The sequence below is a fragment of the Prionailurus viverrinus genome, chromosome D1 (genome assembly GCF_022837055.1).
Source record: "Prionailurus viverrinus isolate Anna chromosome D1, UM_Priviv_1.0, whole genome shotgun sequence".
Taxonomy (NCBI): domain Eukaryota; kingdom Metazoa; phylum Chordata; class Mammalia; order Carnivora; family Felidae; genus Prionailurus; species Prionailurus viverrinus.
The window spans coordinates 8,725,651-8,750,962 of record NC_062570.1 but is presented as its reverse complement, the minus strand read 5'-3'; the positions used below and the strand labels follow the sequence as shown (position 1 = coordinate 8,750,962).

Genomic DNA, 25,312 nt, shown 5'->3' with positions numbered 1-25,312 from the left:
TGGAAAAATGTATTTTCAAATTTCCCATCTTTCAACTGCGTTGTCTTTTTGTTGTTGAGGTGTTAGAGTTTTTTATATAGCTCAGTACAGATGTCTTATGACCTACCAGGTACAGGATTTGCAGATGATTTCTCCTGTTCTGTGGATTGTCTTCATTTTGATGCAGGTGTTCTTTAAGCCCAATGATTTTAAATTTGGATGAAGTCCAGCTTATTTATTTTTCCTTTTTTGCTTGTGCTTTTGGTGTTAGGCTTAAGAATAGTGTTGCCTGTTTTGAACTTTATATAAATTCACGTAGGTGGCTTCTTTTTCTCAAATCTTATGCCTATAGGTGTGGTTTATTCTTTTACGCGGCTGTGTAATATTCTGTTGCATGTATATCACACAATTTATCCATTCTCCTGGTGGTAGGAGACATTTGAGGCTTTTCCATTTTGGGGCTGTTGTGAAATAAGGCTGCTATGAACATTCTTAAACATAGCATTTGTGTATGAATTTGGAGGAGGTGTATACCCCTGGGGGTGGAATTGCTGGATCAGGATCACTGCCACAGTTTATCAGAGATCCTGCCATCATTTCCCAAAGTGATTGTATCCGTGTTCGTTCCTTCCAGTGGTGAATGGAAGTTCATTGGCTCTGCATCTTCATTACTTTAATGACTTGTTATTGTCAGTGCTTCTTTTTGTGTTTTTTGTTTAGTCATGATGGTGAGCATAGTGAGTCCAGGACATTTTCTTGATGACTGATAATCTGATTTTGAGCACTGTTGCAAATGTTTATAGCTACCTGTGAAGTGTGTTTTCATGTCTTTTTTTTCTTAAAAAATTGTTTTTAATTGATCTATAGTTCTTTTCATGAATTTTTAAAAGAAAAATCTCTCCATGGTTTACCTTTTTTCTCTCTTAATAGTGTCTTTTAATGAAGAGAGGTTTTTCATTTTAAGTTCCATTTATCACTCTTTTACTTATAGCTGTGAATGTGTTATTTTTCACGCTTTACTTTTTTTTAATTAATTTTTTTAGTGTTCTTACTTATTTTTGAGAGAGAGACAGAGCATGAGCAGGGGAGGGGCAGAGAGGGAGACACAGAATCTGAGCAAGTCCAGGCTCCGAGCTGTCCGCACAGAGCCCGACGCGGGGCTCGACCTCACAGAACGCGAGATCATGACCTGAGCTGAAGTCGGACGTTTTATTGACTGAGCCACCCAGGCGCCCCGATACTGCTTTACTTTTCACACGTAGGTTCACATTCCGTACATACGTAACCAGTTTTGTAGGAGTCAAGGTTTATTTTCTCCCCAAAGTATTTCCAGTTGACCCAGACCCATTTGCTACAAAGACTGTCCTTTTCCCTATTGGACTACAGCCATCACCTTTGTCACCAGTCCAGAAGACGGTATGTGTATGGATCTGCTTCTGGACTGTGCTGTTCCACTTACCTGTTTCTCTGTTGCCAGTGCCACACTGTTCAGTTACCAGTTGTATCTAGAAAAACTTGAAACTGACATGTCTCAGAGATGAGTAATAGGTGTACAGCCAAGTGCATGCTCATGTACAGTAGGAAGCACGTTGCAAAGACAAGGGCAGCTCCTGGGCTTCCAGATTACTTATATTTTAAATGATCTTTTATGACATTATTTGTTAACGTTAATTGTTAATGGCATTAATTGTTACACATTGCATACTTGTATAAATCATCCTGAAGTTGAGAAAAGGAGAATAATGACTTGGAAACAAGTTACCATAGGGAACCATTTAGTTTATAACAGGACAAACTACAGCTCCAGCAGTTTATTCTCTGCCAGGACTGGACTGCTCGGTGTGAGTCAGCAGTGCCGGTGTTCTGCGTATTTCACAGTGTAGACCCTCTCCTCCTGTGGTGGTGGTGGCAGAGGCACCACTGGGATCCTTCCTCGGTTGGTAGTCTTCTCTCTCTGTTTGTTGTATTAACTGTACTTTTCCTTTTTTCCCATGTTCTTTGGCTTCCTTTTCTAGTTATTCATAACCCTCTTCTGAATAGAGCACGTCTAGAAGGGAAGTTCTGGAGATGGGATAGTCCAAGACAGGAAGATCATGAGCTGTTGGGATGTTTTTGCTGCAGAATTCTGTGGGTTGAGGATGTGATTAACGGTGGCTCCCTAACTCTGATTTATCCTCCAAGCTGGCATTTATTTCTGGCTTTTCTGATGGGTCCTCCCCTGATGTCTACAAGTCTAGGCGTTTCAAATTTTCTTTGCTTAACCTTTACTCTGAGCCACAGGAGGAGCTTTGCATGCTCTTTTGTAGCTTTACTGGTGGTTTGGTGGTCATAAATATTTTACCTTTTGGGGGGATGGCACTTAATGCATGATTCTGGTGTCTCAAGGTTTTGCTGAAGTAAAATTAGTAGTATATCTGGGTCCCTGTCAAAGATCTCCTGAATTTTAGTATCTGTTTCTCTGTGGAGGGGCTGTGGATTGTGGACCTAAATGTTGAAGGGAGAATGAAATTTCTAGAAGATAGCAAAGGACAATATTTTCATAATCATAAAGAAAAGATTGATAACGAGCTTGCATAATTGTAGAAGAGACTCTGGCCTTCGCCGTTCCTGCGGAGGATCTGTAAGGTGCCCGCAGCTCTGCTTCTGCATTATCGTCAGTGCTCCTCTGGGCTCGGCATCTTTTTTCGTGCCTTGTGGCTGCTTCATCTCTCCTAAATAAGTAGTATTTATCATACTTAAGTCAACATCTTTGTTTGTGGACTCCAGTATCTGGATAATCTTTGGGCCTCTACAGTAGTCTGTTTTTCTTTTAGGGGTTTTACGGGCATTGGTGGGGGTCCTTTGGTCCCAGCTTCCTCATGTGCTTGGTAATTTTCGTTGCATGCCCAACGTTGAGTATGAAACATTAGGGAGGCTCAGGATGAAGTTATTTTCTTTTAGAGAGGATTCGATTTTCTTTTGACAGGCACACTGTGTGCAGATTGCCTTGGTGGAGTTGAGCGGGATTTCGGACGTTGTTAAGGTTGGCCTTCTCCTGTTGTTGCCCTCACTGCCACATCTCGGGAGTATCTTCTGAAAGACTGCTTATTTTCTAGGGCCCTTCTATCTTAGAGGGCCCTGAACTCCAGCCTTTGACTCCTGGCTGCAAGAGAGTGTCGATCTTTTTGCTCCACTCTTCAGCCTACTACAGCTGGGTTTTTTTTTTTTTTTTTTTTTTTGTTTTGTTTTTTTTTTTTTTGCTTCTTTTCCTTGTTTTACACCCCATATGTGTATCTTTTAAGAGTTGGCAAACATCTTGAGGGGAAATAACATGATTATTTATTTATTTATTTATTTCCTTATTTTTGAGAGAGACTGGGGGGTGGGGGGAGGGGAGAGGATGCCAAGCGGGACGCCTACTGCCAATACAGAGCCCAATGTGGTGCTTGAACCCACAAACTGTGAGATCATGACCTGAGCTGAAGCCAAGAGCAGGACACTTAACCAACTGAGCCACCCAGGTGCCCCAATAGCGTGCAGATTTTAGAGCTTACTCTTCTATTCAGGCTCTTGGCCTCTCAAACCTTGGATGCCTTCGTGGCCCCAAAGTTTAAATCTGTATCTGCTAAGTCTGGTTCAGTACTACAGGCTTCAGGCTGCTTGCTGCATTCCACTCCACCTTTGTTCCACTCTACTGGGAGTATTAAATACCTATGTTTTGTTTGTTTCTTTTTGTTTTTGTTTTTTTGCATACAAAATAAGCAAATACTCAAAACTGTATTCTTGTTCCTTCTTTCTTACATAAAATGGAGTATACGGCATACGTCTTGGTGCACCTTGCCGTTTTCAATTAATATACTTTTATTTTTAAATTTTTTTCTCAGTATTTATTTTTAGATCAACAGAGCACAAGTGGGGGAGGGACAGAGAGAGAGGGAGACACAGAATCTGAAGCAGGCTCTAGGCTCTGAGTTGTCAGCACAGAGCCTGATGCAGGGCTCGAACTCATGAAACCGTGAGATCATGACCTGAGCCAAAACTGAGAGTTGGACATTTAACCGACTGAGCCACCCAGGCGCCCCTCATCTTCTACAACAAGCCATATTCTTTGATACCCTCTTCCCATATGCCGGACCTCAAAAATTGTAGGTTTTAGATGTTTATGAACCAGAGAGGCAAAATATTGATACTGTTTACCTTTCTGAGCTAATCCTTCTCTACAGGTATCCTAATGGGACCCACGGTTTTGGAGGCACGTCTCTTTTATAGAAATAGAAATAACCTAATTTTGGGGTTTGTAAACTTTTCTGTAAAGGGTCAGATAGTACTACCTCAGGCTTTCCACATCACACAGTCTCTTTTGCGACCATCAGCCCTGCTCTTGCAGAATGAAAGCAGTCCTGTGCTGTATGTAAACATGTGAGGGTGTTGTATACCTTAGTGAATGAGGGTATGGGTTCCAGTAAAACTTTATTTATAAAAATAAGAAATTGGGTTAGTGGGCCATAGTTTTCCAATCTCTGTTCTAACTCATTTAACTGGGGAGGGAAGAAAGAAAGCATTTCAAAACCTTCCTTTCTAGGGGTGTGCCTGGGTGGCTCAGTCGGTTGTGTCTGACTGTTGAGTTTGGCTCAGGTCATGATCCCAAGGTCATGGGATAGAGATCCCCACATTGGGCTCCGAGCTGAGCATCAAGCCTGCTTAAGATTCTTTCTCCCCCACTGCCCCCTGCCCTTCTTCCCTGTTCCTGCTCTTGCCCTTCCTAAAATTTATTTAAAAAAAAAAAAACCTTCCTTTCTAAAAGAAAGTAGATTTGAAGCTTTCTACTTATTTTCAACATTTAAAATAATTTACACTTTTGTATAATTCTTAATAGATCACAAAACAACCATTGCCTTGTCTACCGTTCTTCAAAATCTTTATTGCAAAAAACTGATAGAAAATAATGAATATTGGGGAATATTTATTTTAAAATTTAACTTTACAACCTGCACTTAATTTTCTTTCTTCTTTCATAGTACAGAAGGAATTTTTCTGTAGTTATTTGTTTGCTTGTTTAGATGAAAAAGCCGTGAGTTTTGTGGGCTTTATTTTATATAAATATTAGTCAACTAGATGGAAAGAATGATTTTAAGAAAAGTTTGATAGGTTAGTTTGATGTCCCAGTTTTAAAAGGCAGATCCTAAAATGAATAATCCTAGAATTTAGTTGTGGTAACACCCAGTTTTGTAGACATTTTATCTTTATAATAGCTGCATACAATTTTTACATTATTTTATTGAAAATTTAAACTTTGACCAGAGTTATTTTTCTTGTTGACCATCTCAAAACTTCCCAAGTCTTAACTGCGATTACCTAAATTAATTCCGACCAAGACCAAAAAAGTTAACAATGGTAAGGAGAAGTGTGTATGTAACAGTTAGCTTTCAGACCTCATGACCTAGATTTTTAGTTTTTTTCTTTTCTAAAATACACAGAAAGGGAGACATTCTTTGTAGGACATTGCGGTCTCTTAATAGATGGCATTCATTTGTCTTCTGTCACAACATGTCCTTGTTATTAAACAAGAGTTGTTAGAATAATATTTAAAATTAGTACTTTTACACTTAAAAATTTTTGGATTTGTGCTGGTAGTATTTTCCTTTTTCATTCAACACATCAAATAAAAGAGGATTAACTTTATGGTCTGTACGCTTAAAGATTAAAATTCATGTTATTTATCTCCAAATATTATTTTGTCTCATGCCCAAAAAATGGGTATGTACCAGTTACTGAAAATTTTTAGTAATTCATATAATTCACATCAGAATTCCTATTTTAAATCAGTAATTACTGTTTTCAGTCTTAATGTTTTGGGTTTATTTATCTGATACTTAGTTTAGATAAGCAGAAAGTTATGTAAGTTTGAAAGTGTATTGTTTTATAGAGTTTTGAAACAGATGGCAAAGTATTTAGATCAAAACTTTGGAGATACTAGTTTTTTAAAAATAAAGATGTGCTTCTAGCTTTATGACATAACTTGAATTACAAAAAGTTTTCATTTCTTCAGGTTTTTTAATTGTGAGTACTAAAGAAAATTACAAGGCTTTTGCCAAGTTAAAATCAAAGTATGTATGTTCATTTCCAGATGTGCTAATTTTTAGAAACTGTACAAATTAGATTCTTTGCCATCATTTCGGCTTCTTTTGATAATGCGAATAATTAGAATTAACCATTGTTTCGTGGGGGGTGTACAATTTGACAGAACTAGAAGAACAGACTCGAAAAGCTCTAGAACTGGACCAGGAGCGAAAACGAGCGAAGGAAGAAGCAGAAAGGCTTGAAAAGGAGCGCCGAGCTGCTGAAGAGGCCAAGTCCGCTATAGCAAAACAAGCTGCCGACCAGATGAAGAATCAGGAGCAACTGGTCAGGAACCTCAGCTCTTTCTCAGAGAAAAAGGAAAATTTAGACAGAAGCATAGAGCAAACCTTGTACAACTAAGCACATCAGAGATCTTCTGGAAAGCACACCAAAGATATAAGTAGTATCTAATAGCAAAGTTTGGAAATAAATCTAAACATTTAATTTATGCCTTAAAACAAGTGAACAAAAACTAAAAATAAGACCATAAAAGATAAATGGAGCCTGTTGCTAACAAAAGATTTCTGATTCACTTAAACTTTGCCTAAACCACTGGTGTGTTTTACTTTAGATGAATTGACAGTACGTTCTGATTCCTTCTTATAACCGTGGGCTGTACTTATTGGGGTCTTCGTGTTGGTTTGTGTAGTGGCCTTAGATATATTAAGTGGGCATGACATTTAAAAGATCCTGGAATTAAATATTGGTTCAGACATTCGCTTGCTATGTGTCCTTGGGTCTTTCTGAGCCTCAGATTCTGCCCTTTGAAAACAGAAATAGTGTCACCAGATAGGATTGTTGGGGAATCACATGACATTATTTGATAGCATGCTCTTCAAACTATAAAGCATTATATAAATTTTTTCTTTGTAGGCTTTAGCAAATACTTTATTGATCACAGTTTACAAATAGCTCTGGAGTTGCACATTCTAAGTTCCTGCTACTGGAAGACGAATAACTACTTGCCTATAATGAAACCATTTTTACTTTATCTCCTTACTAGTTCATTATACTACAAATAAGATATTTATGATCTTAAATATACCTTTTTAAAAAAAATTTTTTTTTAATGAAAGACCATCAAAGAGGAACATAATACAGCCCAAGCATGTACATTAAAGCTTTGTTGACATAATATAAATTTTTGAAAATACATATTTTTAGTATTGGTAATTATATTGTGTATTTTAGGCAGCAGAACTTGCTGAATTCACTGCCAAGATTGCACTTCTAGAAGAAGCCAAGAAGAAAAAGGAAGAGGAAGCTACTGAGTGGCAGCACAAGGTGATCGTTGGTTTCTTCCCTCAGTATCATTTGTTGAATATCTACTTTGTACCCAGTAGTATGCTGAGTTTATGGAGATGAATACTGTCACGATTGAGAGGGGGAAAGATACCTGTGTGTATGAATGTGTTTGTATCATACTAATTACTGATCTGTCGACGCAAGCTCAGTATTTGGGAGCACAGAAGAGGTGATTAATTTCTGTGGGAATGAGGCAGGCTTGGGGAAAACCCTTAGAAGTTTAAGTTGCATCGTGAACTTCAATTTTGGGAGTGGTTAGAGACTGTAGACAGAGGGGCTGAATGAGTACAGGAAGTTTGCAAGCACATGCTGGATTTGAGGGGCAACCAGTAAGCAAGCAGTGCTTTCGAGCATCGGTTCAGAAATCTTGTGCGATGTGGTTGGGACATTAGAGAGGAAATTAAGTTGTGAAGGGCTTTAATTTTAAATCAATGGCAAGATGATAAGGAGTGTCTGTAGACATTTGACTTTGAAGATCTCAAAACAGGATTATAACATGATTAAGTATGGTGTTATAAAAATAATGTGGCCGTCGGTGTGGAAGCTGGCTTGGTCCAAGAGGTGGGATTACTTGAGAGTCAAGAGGAGCAGAGGTTGCTGAGAGACATCTTGGGGTAGACTCAAAAGGGCATGGCAACCAAATCGTGGATGTAAAGTGGAATTAGAAGGATGCAGCGACGATGATACATTCTGAGGTACCTAGTATAAGTTCCTAAGTAGATGAAGCCCCTGTTGAAATAGTGCACAAGTGAAAAATCAGAGCTTACTCCACACTTCAAATAAAGGTTAACTTTTAAATGTAACCATAATAATTATTTTACCCAAAGGCCTTCTACAGTATGTGTGAATGTTTCACCCTTAAATTTTCTTGGTAGCAGTTTAAATTTCACAGGGAAATTTTGATACATTGAAAATTGTGTGTATGTGTGTATATATAACTCTCAAATATGATAGAACTCTGTTAACCTGTTACACTATTTTATTAGAATTTCACAGAGACACATGAACTTCTTTTAAAAAAGAAAGAAAAACAAAGCAATAAAAACAACAACAAAGAAAGGGGTGCCTCAGTGGCTCAGTCAGTGAAGTGTCTGACTTCAGCTCAGGTCATGATCTCATAGTTTGTGAGTTCGAGCTCCGCATTGGGCTGTGCGCTCCGCCAGTAAGGAGCTCACTTTGGATCCTCTGTCTCGTTCACTCTCTGCCCCTCACCCGCTTGTGCACTCTCCCACGCGCGCACTCTGTGTGTGTGTGTGTGTGTGTGTGTGTGTGTGTGTGTGTGTGTGTGTGTCTTTGTCTCTCAGAAATAAACATTTAAAATAAATAAAGGAGCACCTGGGTGACTCAGTTAAGCCTCAGACTTCGGCTTAGGTCGTGATCTCAGTTTCATGAGTTTGAGCCCCAAATCGGCCTTTGTGCTGGCCGCTCAGAGCCTGCGTGGGATTCTCTCTCTCCTCTGTCTATACCTTCCCAACTCACACTGTCTCTGTTTCTCTCAAAATAAATAAGCTTTAATAGTATATAAATAAAAATAAATAAAAACGTAAATAAATGAAAATGACACCACAGAGGTAAATCCTCTGAACTATAGATATGAGGAAGTGACACAAAAGAAAAATTATATTCCCACAAACCAGGATCACTCTTTTAACACCTTAGTGCAGATCTTTCCACGATCTTTTCCTGTTTGCGTGTGTGCATACATACACATTTATATGTTTAGAGTGAGGTCGTCCTGCACACACGCTTCCGTTTTAGTCACTTTTCATCTCATCTGTATTAGACTGCATTCATAAAAATTTTTTAATTCAGATAGACATATAACATTATATTAGTTTCAGGTGTGAACTTCATTATTTGATACTGTGTGTATGGTGAAATGAGCTAACACCCGTCGCCATACATAGTTAGAATTTTTCTTCTTGTCCTGAAAACTTTTAAGGTTTACTCTTAGCAACTTTCAAGTGTACAGTATTATTAACTGTAGTCTCCATGCTGTTTGTATGTTATATCCCCATGGCTTCTTTATCTTACAGCTGGGAGTTTGTACTTTTTAATCTTCTTCTCCCATTTGCTCATTCCCCACCGTCCCCGCCACCCCCAATTTTTGGTAACCAGGAATTTGTTCCCGTTTTTTGTTGGTCTAATTTTTTCTTTTTTAGATTCCACATATAAATGAGATCATATGGTACTTGTCTTTCTCTGACTTATTTCACTTAGTGTAGTGCCCTCAAGTTCCATCCATGTTGATACAGCAAGATTTTCTTCTTTTTTGTGGCTGAATACTACTCGTGTGTGTGTGTACACAACACTTTCCTTACCCATTCATTCATCCATTGATGGGTGTTTAGCTTGCTTCATATCCTGGCTATTGTAAATAAGGCTGCACTGAACCTGGTGGTATATATATCTTTTTGAGTTAGTGTTTTCGTTTTTGGGGTATGAATACCTACAAGTGGAATTGCTGGATCATATGGTAGTTGTATTTTTAATTTTTTGAAGAAAACCTTCTTCAAACTTGTGTACCGTTTTCCCTAATAGCTGCACCAACTTACATAGTCACCAATAGTGCACACAGTATCCCTTTTCTCCACATCCTTGACAACACTTGCTATTTCTTCCCTTTTCGATAATAGCCATTTTGAGTGGTGTGAGGTGATAGCTCGTTAGTTACGATTTGCATTTCTGTTACGATTCGTGACGTTGAGTACCGTTTCATGGACCTTGTTGGCCATCTGTATGTCTTCTCTGGAAAAAATGTCTATTCAGATCCTCTCCCCAGTTTGTAATCAGATTGTTTTATAACTACCGAGTTGTATGAATTCTTTATATATTTTGGATATAAGATTTGTCAATATTTTCTCCCATTTAGTAGGTTGCCGTTTCATTTTTTTTGATGGTTTCTTTTGCTGTATAGAAGCTTTTTAATTTGATGTAGTGCCACTTGTTTATTTTTTGCTTTTGCTGTCAAACCCAAAAAATCATTGCCAAGACCAGTGTCAAGGAGTTGCTCCCTGTGTTTTCTTCTGGGGTTTGATGGTTTTAGGTCTTATTTTCAAGTTTGTGAACATTTTGAGTAGATACTGTGTATGCTATAAGACAGTGGCCTAGTTTCATTCTTTTGCGTGTATCTCTCCAGTTTTCCCAGTACCAGTTATTGAAGGGGACTGTCCTTTCCCCATTGGATGTTCTTGGCTGCTTTGCTCCAAATTAATTGATCATATTTGTATGGGTTTATTTCTGGGTTTATATATAGAATATATTTGTATATTCACAGTTGACCCAAAATCTTGTATAGCTAATTTGCCAGGCCAGTGTCCAAATTAGCACCTTGCATTACATAGGTTTGCTCTCAGTCTCTTTTAAAGTAGGACATTCCTTTGTTTGATACTGAATTACCTGCAGATTGTCCCTTCTCCTTTGTGTGTCCTTATGGTGCCATTCATTTGTCCTTTTATCATCAATATTTCCTTTAAACTGGAAGATAGACCTGAAATCTTGAAGGATTCAACCTAAAAAGTTTTTGGCTACAGTGCCTCATAGGTGAGACCTCCATATAATTTATCACCCAAATTAGAACATTTTTTAGAGTGAAAGTATTCTTATTAGTAATTACACCAGGACAACAGTGTGAAGCAGGATTTTTCCAGGCACAGCAACATTGTATACCACCAAAATAATTGCTGATGTTGGATACCTCCTGTTGTGTCATCTCAGAAGACACTTAATATCTAGTTAACCTACCATCAGTGATAGTAACTGGTCACTAAACAGGCTGATTCCTCCTTTGACTGGGTTATGTGCTCCCTCTTGTGGCTAAAATGTGATCTCTTGGATGTGGCATTCTTTGGCATTAGGCTGATGCCATTTCTCATCAAATATTTGCATAACAGGTTTAGCAATATTTGATTATGCTTGCCAGAGTTAACAATTTTATTAGTTTTTGCAAAGTGATGTATTTTCATTCTGGCATTCTTGCCCCCTGGCATTCCTTTATAAAAGTAGAGCTTTCGTCCGTAGGGCTTATTTTCATTACCCTGAAAGATAGTTTCTATTAGGAAAGAGAGATAACTTGATTCTCTTCATTACCAGTTTTCAAATGAAGTTGCTGATAAATTTATTGTTAACGTTCAGGCTTTTGCAGCCCAGGAAGACTTGGAAAAGACCAAAGAAGAGTTAAAAACTGTGATGTCTGCACCCCCTCCACCTCCACCACCGCCAGTCATTCCTCCAACAGAAAATGAACACGATGAGCATGATGAGAATAATGCAGAGGCTAGCGCAGAATTATCAAACGACGGGGTGCTGAACCACAGAAGTGAGGAGGAACGTATAACGGAAACACAAAAAAATGAGCGTGTTAAAAAACAACTCCAGGTATTTCAAATTGACAGTTGTGTGTACATGTATAGTACAGTGAGCATTTTCCCCATTTAATAAAATACAAACTTACTAAAAAGGAACATTCCAGTTTTTTTTAAGCTTTTGCCCTTAGCTGGCCTTGTGATTGGTTTGTGATTGCTTGGCCTGTAGTCACAGTGCTTGATTTCTTCCATTGTAGCAAATGTGTTAGTTTTGGGTAATCAGGCCTTAAGTGGTAAGTTATTTTTTAATTACAGCTTGACTCCACGCCAAAAGGTGGAGTGTTTTGATGTTATCTTTAAAAGACAGATGAATTTAGTTTTTTGCCAGTAAAGTATACATTAAAAGCCATATAATTTAATAGATTACCTGTATGACACTACATACTCTGAACTATTTGTTCAGGTTTCATAGTACCAAAAGGTAGGTTTATTAAAAGCACATAATTAGATCAGAGTAGGAAATCTTAATTTGATTTGACCTTTTTTCCCCGATAAGTTCTCTGATTTTTTTAATTGGCGAAATCTTTAAATATGAATAAAGAAAAGAAAATGAAGTGATAATTGCAATAAATAGATTAAGACTTTGGAGAAAGGTTCTCTAATGGCCTAGATTTTAGATCTTAAAATAACATCCTATACTGTCTACATTGAACCTTTTGTAAGTGATTTCAAAATCTCTGTTGTATAGAGAAAGTTAAGGGATTTTGGAATAATATACAGAATCGTCGTGGTTGTTGAGTGTAGAAGTGAAAGACAGTGGGTATTTCTCCCTAACTACTACCTCTACTATCACCAAAATAGAGCAAATTAACATACTTCATATTTTTTATTTTTATTTTTTAAATTTATACACTTTAAAGAAATTATGTGACAGTGTAAATTCTAATATGCAAAAAAGTCAGATTTGTTGTATGTGTATTTTTGTCTTTAAACCTTTTTTATGAGCTTTTTAAACTTTAAGAAGAAAATAATAGTCATTGTTTTTATTTTTTAAACATAGGCGCTGAGTTCAGAATTAGCCCAGGCCAGAGATGAAACCAAGAAAACACAAAATGATGTTCTTCACGCTGAGAACGTGAAAGCAGGCCGTGATAAGTACAAGACTCTTCGGCAGATCCGACAGGGCAACACAAAGCAGCGCATCGATGAGTTTGAAGCAATGTGAGAGCTGTTATTTTGCATACATGTTCTTCATAAGCTGAACCACCAACAGAGAAAAGCAGGCCTTTGCAGATGTGATGGAATGCACCCCACCTTGCCAAAGCACTTACACCAGTTGACTGTGGTGGCTAAAAGACATGCTTGAGGGAGCCCTTCTGCATTAAGGCAGTGTGATGTCATGCTTGATTTTCTTTTCCTTTTGGGCCAGGGAATGGAGAACAGTGTTCCATCGACTCCTTTCACATTTTCAGTTTCCATTTTTTTTTTTCTGTTGAAGATTAACACTAATTATCATGTCTGACAAATGTGTATGTGTGATGTAAGCACTTTGTACATTTCAAAGGATGATGGTGACTTAATGAGTGTTTGGGTAGAGCACTCTGTTTTCTTTGGACCCTTCCATAGTTGACCTGTGTGTATTTCCACATTCTGTCTCAGATTTCCTCGGCGTGCCCTTATTATATCTTGCCATGCCGATAGCCATAATTCTGCCATCGTATAGATCATTGGCAGTGGTCAGAATGAAGGTAGGCGACAGGGTGGACAGTCTTTGATAATTGTGTAGAAGACAGCTATGAATCATGAAAAGGATTAGAATATCTAATAGTGTAGTATGCAGCTGGTGGTTAATGTTTTTAAAATCCCAGTTTGCTTACATTATTGGATATTCGATATTTGCTTAATTAGTCATCTTTGACAGCTGAATAGATTGGTGTTTCATCACCTGCCATCCTTTGGTTTTCTTTGCCTACCATTGACAAAGGTGTAGACAGCAGGTGGTAGTACCCTAGGAGAGTTTATTGATGAAACACTACCTGCAAATACTAATTGTCTCCAAAAGATTTAAAAAGTCTGTTCTTTCAAAGATTGATTTAGACAAACAGATGTTTAATTAAAAAAATATGTTTTTTGGTCATTGATTATACTCATTCAAAAAGCCGTGGACCTTTCTGGAAGAGCAGCGTTTGAAAACATCAGTCCCAGAGAGGGGACAGTAATACTACCTCACTACTACACCTGCGATGACTGGTCGCTCCAACACAACGGAGTATGTAAGTGTGTTCTCCAACACGCACCAGTACTTCCAGTCATGAAGGAGTATTTCTGAGATTTCCTTTTCCTTCAGAATATCTTAGAGTGCTACTATTTTTTAACTGCCTTGTCGTTGAGCTGAATTGTGGGACTCTGATTTATATGAAAATTGTAAGCTCTTGATGGTATACTATCTTCTTGGAGGGGTGTTCTGTGTCTGAGGAAGTGTGTGTGTGTGCGTGTGCGTGTGCGTGTGCGTGCGCGCGAGAGATTTTCCCTTGTAGCATATGAATGTCTGTACCTTCATTTCTTGATATAATTGTTACATAATCATTTTAGCAGATTTGGTTTCTAAATCATTGTGCTTATTTTTTTGTTCTCTAACTAAAAATACTTAAATTCGGTTTGTTAATCCTATTTTAGAAATTATAATTTTAGATTATATTAAGTTCAATTATGTCTTAAGAAGAAGAAATCTTTCCAGTTTGAAAGATGTTCTAATATTCATATGTTCTAACATTTTCTTTATTGTAAAACATCTAGACTTGGAGATAAGGAAAGCCTTGTTTTCTCTGTGTGGTTCAGCTACTTTTCATGTGGTATTATGCACTCAAATTTACATTTATCTATTAAAATTGCCATTTTGTTAAGCATTTTCATGCACAGTAGATTCAAGTTGTGTCTGAAAATATCTCTTGTGCTTTTTTTGATTTTGCTGACTTGAAAAGGATTAATCTGGGCAGACATATGAGAAGGAAAGGTTGCATTTAATATATTTTTGGACTTTGTAGGACAAGAGATAACTGGTTGATAACCTTGACGTGACTGTTGTGTGGTGGTTGTGCACATGCTTCAAAACACTGTGGAAGAGAGTGTTTCTGCTTGAGCACATTCGCGGGACAGGTGGTGAACTCGTCATGCTCCAAGGCGTGCGTGCTCGCTTTTCCAAAGTAGCAAAGCAGTTGCCATAATAGGTGAAAACTTGGATTTCCACTGGATTTTTATTAATTTTCTACATTTTGAATTGTGTGCACTATCACTGCTGCATCAGTTTGCTATCAGTGTTGAAAAATTACCAGTTATATTTGCTGTTTATAATCTATTTGTAGATTAGGATTAAAATGGATTTAATCCATTTTTAAAGCTGTGTGAATTTTTCTAAACAGGAAACAACTATTTGCAATATGAGTTTTCATAGTGATTAAGCCAGTTATGACTTTTATTATTAGCAGTTGAGAGCACATGCTCATATAGCAATGTAAAAATATATTAATGAGTATTTGGTAAATTCCAGCAGGTTTTACCATTAGCATAATTCTGTGTTGTACAATTAAGCTACAGTTACATCTATAATTTTGGATAACATTCATTGGTTAACAATAAAGTGACAAAAGCTCATGCCTTCAAGGTCCACTGTTGTTATTTAACATGGATTTTTTTGCATATTTCTCAGAATCATAATCTTTATTAGACCCACAAATCATCACATCTTAAAAATGAGAAGTGGATAGGGTAAATTTTCAGAGTCCTCACAGATTTATCTTTCCCCTAAATTGTACCTCTTTTGGTATGCAAGTAATAGTGATTGTTAATTCTGTGAAAAATCATTAAATCGACTCTCTCGATAACAAAATCATTTAGGATTTTTAATTATTGCTTTAATTGTATATTGATAATTTGTTTCCTAACGAAGATACAGTTTCATTGCCATTGATCTTGCTATAAAAATGCTAATGTTCTTTAAAGAACTATATATATTCTAAGTGCATTTATTTAAATATGTATTTTTATTTTAAAGTGACATTACAGAGCAGTTACCATAAATCTAGAAAGTTATTGTCTCTTAAAAGCTTACTGGTTTTTAACATAAAGATTATTCATCTTAAGTAAGTCATGTATTCCAAAAGGAAAAGCAAGATGACTTCTCAGTTTATAGTAATACTTAGCTGTCACATTATTTTTGTCTTACCAGTAGGTAGTGATTTCTTTATTCTGATCCGGTCAGAAAAGAGAATTTTATAAGATTCCTTTGTATCTAATTAGGGTTTTTCTTTAAGAACTAGAATTCCCACTTACCGAGTTGTCTTGGGCTCTTTTGGAATCCTCACTCCTGATTATCATTGGACAGCAATTTCAATATTAGTGTTAGGATTGAAAATGCCCACTACTTCCTGTCTGAAGTTCGATTACCTTGTTGATTAGTGATATTTTTAGAACTGAAGCTAAAAACTTTTTAGATCCCAAAGCATCCCATTATGTGTATGCATGAGGAAAACAATTTTTAAATTTTAACATCTTAATCTCTAAAGCTTAAAACTTTAAGTAGAAAGAATTAGTGCCTTTATCGTTAATTTACTGAGCTGGTAGCAAACCAAAGTTTAGGTATCCTTAATTAAGGGTAAGGGAAATCGTTCAAATATGGAGCTATACTGGTGGGCCTATTCCATACTCTTAGCATTTTCTTATTCTGTACTTCATTTTGTAATTAGAAGATAATCTCTCAGTTGCTCTTGCGGTTTATCGTGTAAAAGGACAGCATTCTAGTACATTTCAAAAGTTCAGTGGATTCTGCAGATGTTTTGATAACTTTATGAAATGTCAAGGCAATCCTCACATTCTATGCTGACTGGTGGCGAGGAAGCCTTGGTTCACAATAGTGTTTCACATATCAGAGCTTATCACATTCCCATCCTTGACTTTTCCAATTAAGTAATCTAAAGTTCCATTTTTTTTCCTAGTGGGCCTACTTCTTAACAGGTCCATCTTTCAAGATTTTAAGAGCTGCCATTTTCCTTCTGGAAAAATCATGACTCCTTGCTTTGTTGCCTCAGTATTGTGACTTCCCTGAAACACTGATATGAAGTTATCTGATTTCTGGTTACATACACTGCTTTAGGAGTTCAAGTATCTCTCATTCACTACAGAATTTTAAGGTTAAAAGATAATTGCCCAGTGGCACATCTTTTAAATTCGGGTTTACGCCTGGCTCTGGAGTTTTCTAGCTACTAAATGGTTCCAGACTCTTTCTTTACAGAGCTTCATGGAGCCACTACATTTAAAAAAAAATTTTTTTTAATGTTTTTATCTATTTTTTGAAGGAGAGAGAGAGAGAGCATGAGCGGGGAAGGAGCAGAGAGAGAGGGAGACCCAGAATTCAAAGCAGGCCCCAGGCTCTGAGCTGTCTGCACAGAGCCCGATGTGGGGCTCGAACTCACGAGCCGTGAGATCATGACCTGAGCCGGTCGGACACCTAACCGACTGAGCTGCCCAGGTGCCCCAAAGCCACTATATTTTTTTATGCTGTATTGTAGGATACAGAAGCAAGATGAGAATGACTGTGCCTTTCATTTTGGCCTGTCTTAAAACGTGGAACTTCAGATACTAATATATCTTAGCTCTTAGGTCACTCGCATTAATCTGTTAAAATACTAGATTTCTTTTAAGATGGCAGCTCCACTTGGTTGATTGCTGTGACTTGTATGCCCAGATTCCTCCCGGCTTCCATCACATCAGTTGCTTCCATCCTTGTAATTATTATTTTTGTTACTTTGTTCCAATTGTTCACTTTCATTTCATGATCATTTAAAAAATTGATTCACTTTTATATTTATGCATGTCATTTAGTTTGTTCCTAAAAGTAGCGATGGTTTCTGTTAATGTCACAAAACCTAAATAGCCAATGTCCATCTTCCTGGTAATACGGCTTCAGAGTCTCGCAGGTTTACGTGATGATCCTTGGAAACATTCCTGTTGACGAAACATGGATTATATGAAATTCTTCTTTTGCTGTGTTTATAACGTATACTGTGATATCCCTTTTAATTTTTTGCAACTTAAAATGTCGTAACTTAGGTGTCAGACCTAGAAATGCATGAATGTTTTAGACTTAGAAGACACTACCTCCTCCCTCCCTTTCCTTTGGTTTGTACTGAAAAGTCTGTGTAATTGAAGTCCAGCATTAGACTCCTACATGCCCTCATGCCATTTAGATAATTGTTTACTTTGAAATTTTAGCTATCTTGGATAAAAGATACAGTTGTATGATGAAAGAAACTATAATGTACAGAAAATCAATAGAAGAAAAGTAGTGAATAAGGCCAAGAATAAGAGTACATGGTGTAGTTTCTCAAGTTTGCTTGTTCTCTGGTAAATTACTTAATTTTTATTGCATACATCAAATTTTAAACACTGTATTTAAGGATAGCCTTAAACAAGTGCCTTATTGTGAAAGTTTTCTAACTTTATAGTAAGATTCATTTTAGACCCTGCTGATAAACCGGTCACCTAGAGTCATTAGTAATCTCTGTATTAAACAAAGTTTCATGGAGTTAGCTTTCAGTTGAATCTTTTTTTTTTAATTGTTAAAATACGTATAAAATTTTAACCATTTTCAAATGTACAGTTGAGTGACGTTAAGTAAATTCATGTTGTACAGTTGTCCCCACTATTCATCTCCAGAACTTTTTCATCATCCCAAACAACTTGTGCCCTTACAACGCTGATGCTCCATTCTTCTGCCTTCCTGCTCCCTGGTTACCCCCATCCTACCTTTTGTCTCTCTGAATTGGACTACTTCAGGTGACTCTGAACATTTGTCCTTTTCTATTATCTCTTACTTCGCGTAGCATGATGTTTTCAAGGCTCATCTGTATTATCATATATATCAGAATTTCACTCTTTTTAGATGTTGGATAATATTCCATTGTTGATATATGCCACATTTTTTTTTAATCCATCAGTCAATGGATATTTGGATTATTTCCACATTTTGACTTGTGAACAGACTGCTGTGTTCGTTACAAATATCTGTTCAAGTCCCTGTTTTCAGTTCTTTGAGGTACATATCCAGAAGTAGAATTGCTGAATCATGTGATAATTTTTTGAGGACTCATTGTACTATCTTGTGGAGCAATTGCACCATTTTACATTCCTACCAGCCGTGCCTAAGGGCCCCAGCTTCTTCATATCCTCACCAGCAATTGTTATTTTGGGGTGTTTTGGGTTTTTTTTTTTTTTTGAATGGCCATTCCAATGGGTGAAGTGGTATCTCATTGTGGTTTTGATTTGCATTTCCCTATGATGCATTTCTCTCTGATACTGAACATGTTTTCCATATGCTTATTCACCATATGTATATCTTCTTTGCAGAAGTGTTTATTCATGTTTTGTCCACTTTTAAATTGAGTTGTTTACTTTTTCTTCTTGAGTTGTAGGAGTTCTTTATTCTGGATATGAATCCCTTATCAGATACCTGAGTTGTAAATAATCCCTTGCCAGATACAAAAGTTGCAAATATTCTCTCCCATCCTTTGGGTTGTCTTTTCTTGCTATGGATAGTATCCTTTGTGGCACAAAAGCTTTTTAATGTTAATGAAGACCATTTGCTTTTTCTTTTGTTTCCCGTGCCTTTAGTCTTGATGTTTTTTAAAGAGAAAAATTTTTTTGATGAGGTGTTGCTGTAAAGAGGCAGGGCAGAAGAATTATTATGTACACCGATGAGGGTCTAGAAAGAGTAGGTTATCCTGACTGGAATAGAAAATGTGATTCATTGTGCGTCGGCTACAGGATAGTAAAGCTAGGGTGGCTGGGCCAGGAATTTATGGAGCCCTGAATCCTCTGCTGAGGTAGTTTAGTTTGATTTGAAGACATTGGGTGCTTTGGGGGAAAGCAGTTCCTAAGGGGACAATAACTAAACTTTGCTCCAACAGAGAATTTATGCTGCTGTGTCAGGTGTCCTAGGAAGTACAGAGGATAAGGAAAGCTAAGTAGAAGAACTTCACATACAGGAATTAGCCTGAAGAAAGGCTGTGGTCACGGTAAAGAATTCTGTTACTATCTGCTGAGAATTTAAAGGAAACACCTAGGTGTAAATTTGCTTTCCTATTTGCTATGTGTAGTTGGTATTTTTTCTTCTGCTTATTTTCCAAATGACCTCTTTGGGGACAGTTAAGACCTCTGTTTGTTTTTCTTTTATCTGTGACCTTCTGGAGAGAGGTTCTTCATCAGCACACAAAGAGAACCAGAAATGAAAGACATTCAAGAACAAATGGATTGGATTCTGAGTTATAATTCCAGTTCTTAGACTCTCTTGGCCTCTGGTTTTTATAAGCCGTTTCAGAGTTCTGAATCTGATGGTCTGTTTCAGAGTGTTTCTCTGCAATCTGGTTCCAGAAGCATTGTCTTCCCTCGAGTGTAATGCCTGACCCAGGGTTAACATCCATGTACTTTGAAACGCTAATATTTGTTCATAGTTGAAAACTATTAATGCAGAACGTGCTTATAACCGTTGTGTCGATGCCGTTTCTGTCCCCGGTTGGTCCTAATAATGTAAGTGATTGTGAGAAACTTACAAGGTTTTATTTTTTTGTAGTAGGTTTTAAGGGGTTAGAAAAATGGTTCTTTCATATTATGAAGAGGTTCTATTATTTACCCAGACACAACTCCGTGAAGATGATCTCAGAATATACACATGCAGCTATTCATTTGCTGTGACAGCTTCAAACAACTTACTTGGGAGATTTCTGTAGGTTTTTCCAAGTTGAGGTTTGATTATGCTTCATCAGTGTAGCTTTTGCCAAACATATGACTTGATTCATCTCTTTATGCTCAGATGATATGTTAGGGGTTTCTTCCTTTTGTTTTTCTTGTTTTGTCCAATTTTTAGGCCATAAAAGTTTTTGAATGTAGATAAATACAATTTCTTGGTAATTGAAGTTGCAAGTGGGTGGGTCGTTTTCCTAACTTTAAAATCTAATGGCTTACCATTGGTATGTAGGTTAAATGTAGAATTTGCACCTTCTTAATTTGTATGTTTTAAAAGTACTTACAAAAGACATAAAATCTTTTAATGTATGCAAAAGGAAATCGTAATTCAGTGGTCTGTTTACTTTTTAAATAGTATTTGCAAATGTGGTACCAAATAGTGTAAACCCTAGAATTAGAACCCAGAACCTAATCATCTGTATGCTTTATATATAGTTTAATACGCTGAGCCATATTACATTCCAGGATATGCTGATGCTTTAAGGATGTTTATAATGAATTCGGGGGACATAGGCTGTATGAAAGACTGACTCTGCATCAAAATGTATAGAAAATGTATTCACTGGAAAAGTAGTTTTCCATCTTTAGGGGAGATTATCGGCATTCACGTTTTTGGGGTGTTCTCAAGCATTTTGAAGACTGGAAGCAAGTATATCTTCTAAATTACTGGTCTGATGTCTACAGGTAAGAAAATGTTCTCTACCACCTTTATTTGTGAGCCATGATGCTTCAGTTCTTAGACGTTAGGAATTTACAAGGTCTTCAGTTCAAGGGTGTCATGAAAGACATGCTGAATGGGAGACGAGGAGGCGTGGCTTTTTCCACAAAGTGGTAAGACTAATACGGACAGACAGACCTACACATTCACACCCAGGGGTTTGCAGAGGAATTGCTGTTTGCTGTTTGTGCAGAGCACTGTTAGACTTCAGGGCATGGATGATAACCCTTTGACTCTGTTGTGGAAATTGTAGTTAAGTCACGGAGTTGAGACATAGACCCAAAATAAGATGTATAAAGTAAAGTAAATACCAGAAGAAAAAGTGTGATAAAATGTGCAGGGGTTAGTTAGGATTTAAGTTAGAGGTCACCTAATTAGCTAATTAGGTGCTAATTAGCAAACAAGAAGCATGGCATGGATTTGAGTGATCTGGTCAGGAAGTGTTCTCGTCTTTTTGTACAATGACAGCAGCCAGGGAGCATTTGAAAGTTAGCAATTCATCACTAGGCAGGCTGGCTAATATTTTACGTTTGTTAGCTTACTTCTCTGCCACTGAGGAGTTGCATATTCCTTAAAGTCAAATGTAAATGGGTCTGATTTTCTTAAAGTTTATTGAGCATAAGCAACCTTATTAATAATGGTTTATATTAGAATAGCCAGTATTGATACATAATTTAACATTAAAGTTTTCATATAGCTGTTAACTACTGTATTTAACTTGCCATTAAACCTAGTATATTTTTAACTTATAAATTAAATTTTATTTTCAGTTTGTGTCATCTATCAAAAGTCAGTTCCTTCTTTACAAGTTATGCTAAACTGAACGTTAAGTAAAATCACTCATTCTTAACTCTGCTGTTTATATGAAAAAATATTTGCTCATGTAGTGACGAAATACTTGAGCTTTATGGCGATTAGGAGAGTACAGTAAGGTGATTTGGTCTTTTTCAGCCATTTAGCAGAAGTGTTTTAGCTTATATGAAAAAAAAAAAAACAACCCTCAAATACTGAATCACAAATGTCATCAAGAATAAATGAGAATAGGGGCGCCTGGGTGGCGCAATCGGTTAAGCATCCGACTTCAGCCAGGTCACGATCTCACAGTCCGTGAGTTCGAGCCCCGCGTCAGGCTCTGGGCTGATGGCTCAGAGCCTGGAGCCTGTTTCCGATTCTGTGTCTCCCTCTCTTTCTGCCCCTCCCCCGTTCATGCTCTGTCTCTCTCTGTCCCAAAAATAAATAAACGTTGAAAAAAAAAAAAAGAATAAATGAGAATAAAAAATAGGTATATAAATGAAAGCTTAAATAAGTAGAGATCAGAAGTATCTCTAAAGGATAGGAGTGAAATAAATTTATAGTGGTATGATCAAAGCCCATCATACACAATATTTAAAAAAAAATTTTTTTTTAATGTTTATTTCTGAGAGACAGAGCATGAGCAGGGAAGGGGCAGAGACAGAGACACAGAATTCAAAGCAGGCTCCAGGCTCTGAGCTGTCAGCACAAAGCCTGATGCGGGGCTTGAACTCATGAGCTGTGAGATCATGACCTGAGCTGAAGTCAGATGCTTAACCAACTGAGCCCCCCAGGTGCCCCATCATACACAATATTTAAAATCACTCCAATTAAAATAAATATACAGTATAATCAGAGTAGGAAATTTTCAAACTATAGTAAACAAATACAGCAAGGAATATGTTGGACAGTATTCTAGTAATAAAGCACTCGAAAAAGATTTATGGTGAGGAATTCAATTAAAGCCTAAAGCAAAAAAAAAATTGGTATAGAATTTTTTTTTTAATTTATATCCAAGTAAGCATATAGTAGTGCAATGATTTCATGAGTAGAATACAGTGATTCATCCCCTACATATAACACCCAGTGCTCATCCCAACAAGTATCCCCCTCAATGCCCCTTGCCAATTTAGCCCATCCCTCCACCCACAACCCCTCCAGCAACCCTCCGTTTGTGTGTGTGTGTGTGTGTGTGTGTGTGTGTGTGTGTATATCTTATGTTTTGTCACCTCCCTGTTTTTATATTATTTTTGCTTCCTTTCCCTTCTGTTCATCTGTTTTGTATCTTAAATTCCACATATGAGTGAAGCCATATGATATTTGTCTAATTTCGCTTAGGATAATACACTCTCGTTCCGTTTACAAAGTTGCAAATGACAAGATTTCATTCTTTTTGATAGCTGAGTAATACTCCATTGTGTGTGTGTGTGTGTGTGTGTGTGTGTGTGTGTGTGTGTACACATACATACACACACACACACACATCTTTATCCATTCATCAGTCAATACATTGGGGCTCTTTCGATACTTTGGCTACTGTCAGTAGTGCTGCTATAAACATGGGGTTGCATGTGCCCCTTGGAAAGAGCACTCCTGTATCCTTTGAATAAATTAGGTACTAGTGCAATTGCTGGATGGTAGGGTAGTTCTATTTTTTTGAGGAACCTCCATGCTGATTTCCACAGTAGCTGCATCAGTTTGCATTCCCACCAGCAGTGCAAAAGTGTTCCTCTTTCTCTGCATCCTCGCCAACATCTGTTGTTACCTGAGTTGTTGATGTTAGCCATACTGACAGGTGTGAGGTGGTATCTCATTGTGGTTTTGATTTGTATTTCCCTGATGATGAGTGATGTGGAGCATTTTTTCATGTGTCTGTTACCATCTGGATGTCTTCTTTTGAAAAAAGTGCCTATTTTTGTCTTTTGCCCATTTCTTCATTTATTTTTTGGGTGTGGAGTTTGATAAGTTCTTTATAGATTTGTGCTACTAGCCCTTTATCTCATATGTCATTTGCAAATATCTTCTCCCATTCCATCAGTTGCCTTTTAGTTTTGCTGATTGTTTCCTTCACCATGAAGAAGTTTTTTATCTTGGTGAGGTCCCAGTAGTTCATTTTTGCTTTTGTTTCCCTTGCCTCTGGAGATGTGTTGAGTAAGAAGTTGCTGTGGCCAAGGTCAAAGAGGTTTTTGCCTGCTTTCTCCTCTAGGATTTTCATGGCTTCCTGTCTGATGTGTAAGTCTTTTATCCACTTTGAGTTTATTTTTGTGTATGGTGTAAGAAAGTGGTCCAGGTTCATTCTTCTGCATGTCGCTGTTCAGTTTTCCCAGCACCACTTGCTGAAGAGACTGTCTTTATTCCATTGAATATTCCTTCCTGCTTTGTCAAAGATTAGTTGGTCATACGTGTGCGGGTCCATTTGTGGGTTCTCTCTTCTGTTCCATTGATCTGAGTGTCTGTTCTTGTGCCAGTAGCATACTGTCTTGATGATTACAGCTTTGTAATACAGCTTGAAGTCCGGGATTGTCCTGCCTCCTGCTTTGGTTTTCTTTTTCAAGATTGCTGTGGCTATTCAGGGTCTTTTCTTGTTCCATACAAATTTTAGGATTGTTTTTTCTAGCTCTGTGAAGAATGCTGGTGTTATTTTGATAAGTATTGCACGGAATATGTAGGTTGTTTTGGGTAATATCAACATTTTAACAATATTCTTCTAATCCATTAGCATGGAATATTATTCCCTTTTTTGTGTGTGTCTTCAATTTCTTTCATAAGCTTTCCATGGTTTTCGGTGTATAGGTTTTTCACCCCTTCGGTTGGGTTTATTGCTAGGTAATTTATGGTTTTTGGTGCAATTATAAATGGGATAGATTCCTTGATTTCCCTTTCTGCTGCTGCTTTTTTGGTGTGGAGAAATGCAACCAATTTCTGTGCATTGATTTCATATCCTGTGACTTTGCTGAATTCATCAATCAGTTCTAGCAGTTTGTTGGTGAAATCTTTTGGGTTTTCGATAGAGTATCGTGTCATCTGCGCAGAGTGAAAGTTTGACTATGTCCTTGCTGATTTGGATGACTTTTATTTCTTTGTGTTGTCTGATTGCTGAGGCTAGGACTCTCAGTACTATGTTGAATAACAGTGGTGAGAGTGGACATCCCTGTCATGAAGCTTACCATTGTTTAGTACAAGAAGTTTTTTTTAGCTTAAGTAAATTTTAGGAGATACATTACCTCAAGCATTACAGGTAGCATTTCCTTGTGAAACACTGATTAATTGTGGGGTTTTTTTTTTTTTTTTAGTTTATATGGTAATAGCTTGTGTCATA

General features: G+C 37.2%; 1 protein-coding gene across 2 annotated transcripts in view; it reads left to right on the top strand.

Moving 5' to 3' along the window:
- RDX (radixin) overlaps window positions 1-25,312 on the top strand; it is a 91,710-nt gene that overhangs the window by 51,076 nt on the left and 15,322 nt on the right. The window contains exons 11-14 of one of the 2 annotated variants that reach the window (XM_047878683.1): window positions 6,203-6,363; window positions 7,270-7,362; window positions 11,518-11,760; window positions 12,748-12,908. In XM_047878683.1, coding sequence (XP_047734639.1) covers window positions 6,203-6,363; window positions 7,270-7,362; window positions 11,518-11,760; window positions 12,748-12,908 — 658 coding nt within the window. Of the gene's footprint in view, window positions 1-6,202; window positions 6,364-7,269; window positions 7,363-11,517; window positions 11,761-12,747; window positions 15,339-25,312 lie in introns of those variants that run through there. The other variant, XM_047878682.1, reaches the window with a different exon arrangement.